The 10,093-nt window shown below is 35.5% G+C and overlaps 1 protein-coding gene across 2 annotated transcripts; it reads left to right on the top strand.

Moving 5' to 3' along the window:
- Window positions 1-205: 205 nt before the first annotated feature.
- On the top strand, window positions 206-9,439 carry CLXN (calaxin). Of its 2 annotated transcripts, none has more exons than XM_039850446.1 (6): window positions 206-358; window positions 3,785-3,889; window positions 4,582-4,686; window positions 5,361-5,512; window positions 5,815-5,919; window positions 8,717-9,439. In XM_039850446.1, the coding sequence occupies exons 1-6, from the start codon at window positions 301-303 to the stop codon at window positions 8,774-8,776; spliced, it is 585 nt and encodes a 194-aa protein (XP_039706380.1). In that variant the 5' UTR covers window positions 206-300; the 3' UTR covers window positions 8,777-9,439. The 2 variants fall into 2 exon arrangements, with proteins under 2 accessions (XP_039706380.1, XP_039706379.1); XM_039850445.1 differs by having other exon boundaries at window positions 3,731-3,889.
- The last annotated feature ends 654 nt before the right edge of the window (window positions 9,440-10,093 follow it).

Here is a 10,093-nt window from a genome sequence, read left to right as displayed (position 1 = left end):
ACAGTTCTGCAACGTGCCTGGCCAGGACCCTCCAAGAGGGACTGCGCGCCCCAACCCCAGGAGTCAATAGGCGGTCAGCCCAGTCGTTGTTATGGCCACACTGTATGTTTGCAAAACGCAAGCAGTCGGGAGCCAATCAGAGGCCTGCCGAGGCGTTGCTATGGCAACTCTGAGTGTTAGGGCAGCGCACGCGCGGGGCTGTGGAGACCCAGCTGGCTGCCCTAAGCCTCGGGCTCCGGAGAGTCCCGGCAGCCACGGGCTCCTACACACTCCCGCAGCCGGATACCCTGAGCGCCCGGCATGAACCGCAAGAAGCTGCAGAAGTTGACCGACACCTTAACTAAAAATTGCAAGCATTGTAAGTAAGAATCGAGTGCGGGACGAGCAGAGGCTCCTACCCCAGGTCTCCTCTCGTGTCCTACCCAGTGCCACTGTCCGCTGCTCGACCTGCTTCCCGCCTCCAAACTTTGTGCCAGTGGAGCAACTTCCACCCCCACCGCTAAAGAGAAGTCTAGAAAGGAATACCCGGTGTTAGCTCCTTGGGGTGAACACCCACGCCTGCCAATGATCTTAAGGATCCGTGTTCAGGTGTCCAGGTATCTAGTACTACACTCATACAAGTACCCTTATTTGCTTCTCAAACTCTCTTCTTAATTTATCTTTACATCATAGAAACTTGATTTATATATCCATGAGACACATGTGGTTTTAGCCTCGGACACAGGTGTAAAGTAAGTACTAAAAACCATGGACTCAAGAAAAATAACACAACCAACATACACCTGCTTCTTAGCTCTCTAGAGCAAATAAACTGGCAGGGGCTAAGTTCTGGGAATTTACCAAAAGATCCATAGGGAGAAATGGTTATCAATGGCTGAACATCCTTGGGGAAAAAATATAAATAAATAAATAAACTTGTATCAGAGCAAGGAAATTTGTTTGGAAACCAAAGAGCTTACCAAAGCTAAACACATGGTAAAGAATCTGTTCCCAACTTTAGACTTCCACTTTCCAGTTGCTGCTACAATGTTTTAATGTAGTTCTAGAGATTACAGGATCCTAGTGCCTTCTAATCATATTTAGTATCCAATGGAGTGAGTAGTAAGAAATGCTTAGTGGAATGGTGCTGCAAATAAAAAGTTATGATGTGTGTAAGTAAGAATGTTAAACTTCTTAGAAAAAAAAGGCATCTATAATTGAAGGCACTAATATGGTTATTATAATCTGATGAGAGTTTTGTTCTATTGTTTTTCCTAAAATGCTTTCATTTCTGGGAAAAGACCAGGCCTTAAAACCTCTAGTAAACATTTTGAATAAACAATGTAGTAACTGCTATACACAATGCTGAATTTAATTTAGACCCTTTTCAGTAAATTTACAACGTATTGCGAACATTCTCTGAACAATCAAAAGATGAGTGTATTAAAAGATAAGTGTAAATATAGCAGGAAAAACAGTCAACTATTTTGCTTTATGTACCTACATAAAAAATTTTAAGTGATCCTTAAAAACTGATTACTGGTTAGATTCTGTACAAAAAAGTTACAAGTCGTGGACATTATACTAATTTTAAATGTCTTTAAACAGAGTACCTTTCCCCTTAAGTTATATTTCCTTTTAGTTGCCAGATGATAATCCCACCAAGATAAAATGGATAAATTTTGTAGAATCAGAGAAGAAATTATTTTACATGATCGTCTAGTTAATCCACCATTCTACAGATATGATCTAAAGAACAAACTGAAACATATCCAAAAAGATGAAAAGCCATTCTTGACTCTCCATTAATTTCATTTAGTATTCTAGAATTTAAGAAAATTTCAGCAAGAAAAATTTTTGTGTAGTTAATCTTGGATCCTTTGGGTAATACACTGATCTAATATTCTTTAATTTTTATTTCAGCCAAGATGAAAAAATGACTATTCAGCATCCCATTTGTTAGCGTTTTATATATGTGAACAGTGTGCATCATTCTTCATACAGGCTTTTCTTCCCCAACTACTAACAGCTCTTTTTACTTTTAGAGCGTTTTAATTGTGGTTAAATACACAACATAAAATTTGCTGTTTTAACCATTTTAAGTGTACAGCTCTGCGGCGCATTCACATTATTGTGCAACTGTTACCATCATCCACCTTCAGAACTTTTTCATGTTTCCAAGTGAAACTATAACTCCCCATTTCTCCCTTCCTCCAACCCCCGGCAACCACCATTTTACTTTCTGTCTCTGAATTTTACCACTCTAGATACATCATATAAGTGAAATTATTCAATATTTGTCTCTTTTTTTTTTTGGTCTGGCTTATTACACTTCATTGTAATGTCTTCAGGTTTCATCCATATTGTAGCATGTATCAAAATCTCCTTCTTAATATTGAATAATATTTCATTGTATGTATATACCACATTTTGTTTATCTTTCAATGGACACTTGGGTTGCTTCCACCTTTTGGCTACTGTGAATAATGTTGTTATGAACTTTAGTATAGAAGTATATGAGTCCTTATTTTCAATTCTTTTGGGTATATAATCAGAAATGAAATCACTGAATTACATAGTATTTCTGTTTAATGTCTTGAAGAACGTACATATCATTCTCTATAGCAACTAACAGCTCTTTTAAAAATTATAATCATTATACGCTTGTCTACAATTTAATCAATTTATTTACTAAATCATTTATTTTCTGAAGTCTTCAATATTCCTCTTTCTGGTAGCCCAAACCAGAAATCACATTCAAGCCTGTCCTGACCTGTAAGATTAGATGTGATTTCTTTATTCCTATGTTCTGTTTTCTTTTACATGCACACAGACTGCATCCTTGTTTTTAAAAATATTCAACCATAATTTTGTCTTGTTTTAAAATAAAATCATCCCCATCTTTTATCTGTAATTCATTATTAAACTCACTTTAATGTTCTTAATGCTGGGCAGTAACTCTTCTACTTACACCAAATAGGGATTGGAACATAAATACTTAGCTCAGTGTTTATGCAATTATGTGTGTGGGCAAATGTGCATGTGTGCGTATATCCTTTCAATAAAAATTTCCTTCTTCTAAAGTACTACTGAATAGTTGCATATTAATTTACACTTCATCTGCAGCAAGAACCACAATGGGTTCTGGAATATGTTTAAATTCTCTGTTATTGGAAAATATATGATTCTGGTCTACAAAATCTGGATTATAATTTCATTAAGGTAATGTGAGATGAAAATTATTGCCCAGTTTTCGGGATCCTGGTATTTATTTCCAGGCAAAAGTTAATATATAAATCTCATGAATGCCTATAATCAAAATGCTGGGGGAAAAGATACTGTTCTTAAACACTACCATGCTTACCTTGAATCATACTTTATTGCCTTGTAAAATTTAAAATCTGATCCATAACGATTATTCAGGTAAATTGGTTAATATTATCTTCCTATTTTCTAAGCATGACTGAACTTGTATCTGTTTAATATTTGAGGGAGGGCTTTATTTTTTCATTTTAGTGGAGAATTCTTTGTAGTAGTCATTCTCTATTAACTTAAGAGTCATGTGTCTCAGAAAGGAAAGTCTTCTATTGACAACTACATGTCTGAGGTCTTCGATAAGGTTTATCTAAAAACTCATTAATTTAAAAAATATAATAAAATAAAAAAATAAAAACTCATTAATGTAAAATTTAAGTTAGAAAGTAAAGATTAAAAAACATTTTTGTTATATCTTAATTTTATTCTTCCACAGTTAATAAATTTGAAGTGAAATGTCTTATAAATCTTTTTTATAATTTGGTGGGAGATGTAACAGAGCGGCAAGGTGTGGTCATTGGACTGGATCGTAATGCATTTCGAAACATCTTGCATGTAACATTTGGAATGACAGATGACATGATTATGGACAGAGGTAAGAAAATATACAGTGTTTAAGTGAGCCAAATTTAGCCATAACTGAAAAAAAATTGGAGTTTGGACATACACTTTGTAAGAGCTTAATGTTCTATATTCCCAATTTCACTTAAATATAAAATTTTATATTTATGTTCAAGAGAAGGATAGAGAAGGAAATAGTATCCACTCTATTTAAGAAGAGGACAAATTTAGCTTGGATAATTAGGTTCCTTCACACAGAGAACCCAAAATATTTCTATTTTTACTCAGTAAATATAATAATGAAAAGAATAAAAAAGGACATTTAAGTTTTCTTACATCATTGGAAGTATCTCAATAAAAATTAAGATAGTTCTATCTATCATGTAAGAACATTACTTTTTTAAGTAACTAAAATATAAAATTATATATTTTATGTTGAATTATCAATATATTCAATATACTAATATATTCATATGTCAGTAAGTTATTGAATAATATATTTAGATATTCAGAATTTACTTTGTTCCCACAAGTTATGAAGGGAAAGTGTGAAGTTTAAATAAAAGACTGTTCCTTTGCTACAATATCTTAGTGTCCTTTGGCAAATAGAATGTTAGTTTATATAATACTGAAGTTTTGTTGAAATTTTAAAAGTGAATAGTAGCAACGTAGATACATTACTAAGAATAAAAATGCAGCACAAGTATTATACTTCTCTCTTTTTAGTATTTCGAGGTTTTGATAAAGACAACGATGGTTGTGTGAATGTATCAGAATGGATTGTTGGATTATCATTGTTTCTTCGAGGAACTTTGGAAGAAAAAATGAAATGTAAGATATGTTATCTGATTGGTTTGTACATTATAATTAACATATCTAAAGAATTTAAGTCAGTGTCTTCCAACCCAGCCACTGAAGTAGGTTTTCTATTGCTCAGTGGGTTTGAATCCCCATTAGCCTCTTTTATGTAGCAAATTCAAGTCAATGATAAAGGTTGAAAAAATTAATGAAAAGGAAAAATCAAGATATTTTGAAAAGTAATTCGTGCCAGTAAGACTGCATAGGCATATACTACAGATGCTAATTATGTACATATGTATTTATGTATTAAGGTATTAAGTAATTTACATATGTCATTATCTGAATTGTAACCACAAAAATAGAGAACATTGATTCAAGTATTCTGATTCTTAGTTAATTCTTAATTCTGATGAACTCTGTTTAAGTCATATTTCAAGCAGTTTTCCAATTTTTTAAAGATGAAAATGTTTAAATTATTGTTCCTTGGCATGCTTTTCCATTGCTGAGTGTAATGAAACTTTTTCTAAGGATTTTTGAATATATTCAACAAGTATACATTAAGCATTTATTATGGAAATTAGATTTTGCTAAGGCCTGTGGGATTGATAAGAACACCAACAAACCTTGGCCTTGAAAACTTTATCAGATCAAATGTTTCCCTAACAATAGTATTAAATTCATAATTCGCTATTTTTTTTAAAAAGATTGTTTTGAAGTGTTTGATTTGAATGGTGATGGATTCATTTCAAAGGAGGAAATGTTCCACATGTTGAAGAACAGCCTTCTCAAACAGCCATCTGAAGAAGACCCTGATGAAGGAATTAAAGATCTGGTTGAGATAACACTTAAGAAAATGGTAAATATGGACAATTTAGAGCTTTATATTGAAATTTACAAGCCAGATGTGGGATACTAATAAGAATTCAGATTATAATAACTATAAGTTTCCTGCTTGGTAAAATCAAACACTTAGATTGTATTCTTTTATTATAATATTAAACGTTCTATTCAATTTCACTGTTTAGTTTTTTTTTTAATTTTTATAACATCTTTTTAAAATTTAATTAACACTTGATCATGAAAAAGCAGTTGTGTTTGTGATAAGTATTTTACATGTTGACTGACACATGGCTGGTCACCCCCCTGATCCACCCCCAGGATCATGACCATGATGGGAAGCTGTCCTTCTCAGACTATGAACAAGCCGTAAGAGAAGAGACTCTTCTACTGGAAGCTTTTGGACCATGTCTACCTGATCCAAAGGTAAAGAAAGATATTACTTTCACTGGACAGTGATCAAAATATAATGTAGGATCAATAATCCAGTACTTGTTGTTTTGATGAGTGATGGATCAAATGAATCACATTCACCCATAGAGAATAGCTTCTAAATAGAGAAAACTCACTGAAGAAGAACGCGATGGTTCATTTTATAGTACTATAGTAGCCCATTCTACATTTTTATTAATTATCTCATTTATTTATGTAAGAAACAATTATTGAAACTTAACATGTGCCAGAAGCACAGATGAAAGGCTCAATGGCAACACTCAAGGGCTAATATTTTCCTGGGAAAAACCAGCATGAAAATAATTACTCAACAGTATGATAAGTATAATTATAATTATGGTAAATGACTTATATGATGCTTCATCTATGCCAGACAATGTCATAAGTGCAATGTCCCACATCACTTCATTTAATCCCTCTAACAACCCTATGAAGTAGGTAGTATTATTATACCCAATTTACAGATGATGAAACTGAGGCTTGGAGAGTTTAGGCAATTTGACCAAGTTCATGCGCCAATTATGGAATACCTTGGGTACCCTGATGCCAAAGTCCACATGCATAGATATGCATAGAACATTGTGAAAGTCATGAAGAAGGCATCTAAGGCAGCTGTATGGAGTGACAAGTGAATGGCTGGTGGGACAGGAAGGCTTACCTGGGCTTTTAAGGACCCCATAGTCAGCTAGGTCAATATATGGAAGAATAATTTAAGCAAAGGGAATGACATATATGAAAGAGGGAGAGGGAGAGGGAAGGAGGGAGGGAGGGAGAGACAGAGATGACAGAGACAGACAGAGACAGAAACACAGAGAGAGAGAGAGATGAATCTGTATTAGAAGAGCATTTGGTGTGGTATGAGATCGATGATAAGGTTGGAGATGCATAGAAAAGCCAAGTCCAATGGAGCTTGAAGCTTTGATTTTGTCTTGAAGGTAATGAGGATTGATTGGAAGATTTTTAGCAGGTAGAATGATGTGATATATAAATATTACAATATACCTCCCCCCCACCACAGTCACTAGTCTGTATCTTCAGCTACCTACTCAATATGTCCATTAGATAATCTCAATAAATTTTTGATTTCCTCCCAATTTATCCCTCCTCCAGTCTTTCCTATCTCAATAAATGACACCCCCATAAATTCAGTTGTTCAGTCAAAAACCTAGGAATTACCCTTAATTTTTCTGTTATAGCTCCATTAGCTGGTCCTTCCAAATATATCCTTGAATATAACTTCTTTTCTACACAATTCTTGACCACCAACCAAAATTGAGCTGCTATCAACTGTCACCTAGCTCTCTTGCTTCCACTGTTGTCTCCTTGCTAACTCTTGTTCATAATATCTAGCATATTTAAAAACACAAATGCGATCATGCCTCTCCATTGCTTGAAACTCCCAAGTGGATTCTGACATCTGTACAGTGGTCCCTTTCTCTCTTTCTAACCATGTCTCTTACTATCTCCCAATCTCCCTCGCCTTTGGAGCTATCTCAGCCTCCTCTCTGTTCCTCTCTAGTTACCTTTGCACTTACTCTAACCTTTTGTTGTCTAGAACATCCTTTCCCCAGACCTTCACATGCCTCAGACTCTCACTTTATTTAAGTCTTTGCTCAAATGCCATTTCCTCATTATGCTCAAATGCCACTGACTAACCTAACTATTACCACCTCTCCATCCCCTGACCTTGCTTTTTAGTCATTTACTTATTGTCTGTCTCAGCATGTAGCTGTAAGCTTCCTGAGGGTGGGAACTTGGTCTTTTTACAACATTTTTCCCCATATGCTATGTGTAGCACATAATAGGTACCTAGTAAATGATGAGTGGATGGATGAATGAATGGTTGGATAAATCTCAGAAGTGCCTAATGGAGAGTTCTGGATCTTTCTCCTTCCATCTCCTCAAGAACTACTTCATCATTTACCTTTATCTTTACCCTACATCTTCACCCTCTTCCCTCACTATTTAAACCTTCTTTTCAGGATTTAAACAGATCTAAATCTGTCCCATTTTGAGAAGAAAAGGAAAAGGAAAGAAAGAGAAGGAGTAAAGGAAGAACGTAAAAAGAAGGGAAGGAGGGACAAAAAAGGAGGGAAAGAGAGAAAAGGAAAAGGAGAAAACTTACCTTAATTCCATACCTACTTCTATTTTCTGCCCAATGGCTTTCTTTTTCACAGCCAAGTGTCTTAAAAGAATTGTCCATATTTACAACCTATACTACCATCACTTGTCTACTTCTGGAACTGCTCTTGCTGAGGTCACCACACCCTCCTTGTTAATAAATCTCAAGTGTTCAACTTTTGGGTTCTTGCCTTACTAGACCACATTTCTTCCCCACCCCCAGATGTTGGTCCAGCTTTTCCTGCTCCAGGAAGCATCTTCACTACCTGCCACAGCCTGTCTGTGACATAATTAGTCCTCCAGGCCTCCCAAAATCTACTGTGTGTTTACTCTATTTCAAACCTTACTGCAATAAATTAAACTCACCAGTTTCTGACCAGTCCCAGTCACTAGGCTGGAGCCTCCTGGAGAGCTGGGTTATGTAGACTTACTTATCTTTGTAGCCATACCAAGCATTGTGCTTGGAATATAGTCAATAGTGTTGCCATCTGTTTGTGAAAAAAAATGTGTGGACATCACAAGTTCTTGATTTTCCCTCTTCATCAGTTATCTTATGTTTCTTCAAACATGAAGGGCACATACAGAATATTTTGTTTTCTTCTACTGTTTTTTGGAAGTTAGTACTAATTTGAACACTTTAATTTTACAGAGCCAGATGGAATTTGAAGCCCGAGTGTTCAAAGATCCAAATGAATTCAATGATATGTGAATACCTAAATGTCTGTGTTATCGCAAATGAGAAAAAAAGAGGTGTATATGTATTGTGTTTTTTCTACTTAGCTCAGGAAGATGATGTTGAATTGTATGTTTGGCATGGAGGATTGTGTTCACTTACATAATATCATTCAACTTTGGTGTAAAAACCAAGTAAAGTAGATGGTAGACAAGATGTTCCTTATTAGATGTTGCTGGATTTGGCAAGACGAGTTAACATTGCTAGAAATATTTTATACCTAGACAATCTCTTGAAGCATATAACTGTCGTAAAACTTTTGTAATTATGAAATGAATAGAGAGATTATATAATCATGAATTATTTTTCATGTCAGAAAAATGCTGAGCACAAATTTAAAAATCATTAAAACTACTGAATTTCCTTTGGAGCAGTAAATAATTAAGATAACATCAAATTATACTGGCATTTAGCATTAAATACCTTTCTGCTAGATCCTGAGGGAGATTCAGGGAGATGAAAGTAACATATAACCTATTTTAACATGATCTATATTATTGTTTGAGGCTTTGCCATAACAACCTGACTGAATCGTGTCTGAGAGCAGGGGTCTCATCACACTCTTCATTATCTCTGCCATAGCAGTTACTACAGTCCTCTGCACAGAATGGGCACTCAATAAATACCATGTATAAAGTACCACAAGATAAATCCAAACTCTTGGTGAGCAGAGAAAGAGGAAAGTGTCATTTCTTGAGTTTAACGACTGATTTATGGGCACAGCTTTCAGTTTGTCTAGGGAATCATTCCTGATGCCCCACCACCACCATTGCAATCAGTTATGAAGCCTCCTCTCTGTTCTGGCTTCCTCTGTTTCTCCACCTCAACTCATTCTTTGTCTTCATATCTGGGTGTACCTCAGTGGTATCCCCCACTGCCTGGGAGTCCCTTCATGCACTCCCTTTTCAGGGATCATATCACACATGTGCCCCACCAGCCATGAATTCCTGAAGACAGACCTGCTTTCCCCTCTGCCCCCCACTATCCAGCAGATGCCTATGGGCATTGAATGGAAGCATGAGAAAGATGGGGTCTAGTCATGTTCTATGATCTACTGCCTGTAAATGCATGCAAGCAGCTGATATCTCTTCTGTAAATATATAAATATTTAAAGGCTACTTGAAAGGAGGGGTGGGGAGGTGAGTGGGGAGGTAGATGGGGTAAAAGGGGTCAAACATGTGGTGACAGGAAGAAATCTAATTATGGGCGGCGAACACATAATGCAGCTTACTGTTGAATCATATACTTGAAACTTATTGGATTTTGTTAATCAATGTTACCATAATTAAAAAA

Source organism: Pteropus medius, unplaced genomic scaffold, assembly GCF_902729225.1.
Source record: "Pteropus medius unplaced genomic scaffold, Ma_sr-lr_union100, whole genome shotgun sequence".
Classification (NCBI taxonomy): Eukaryota; Metazoa; Chordata; class Mammalia; order Chiroptera; family Pteropodidae; genus Pteropus; species Pteropus medius.
Note: the sequence above shows the minus strand (reverse complement) of the source record. Positions and strands in the feature narration are given on the sequence as shown.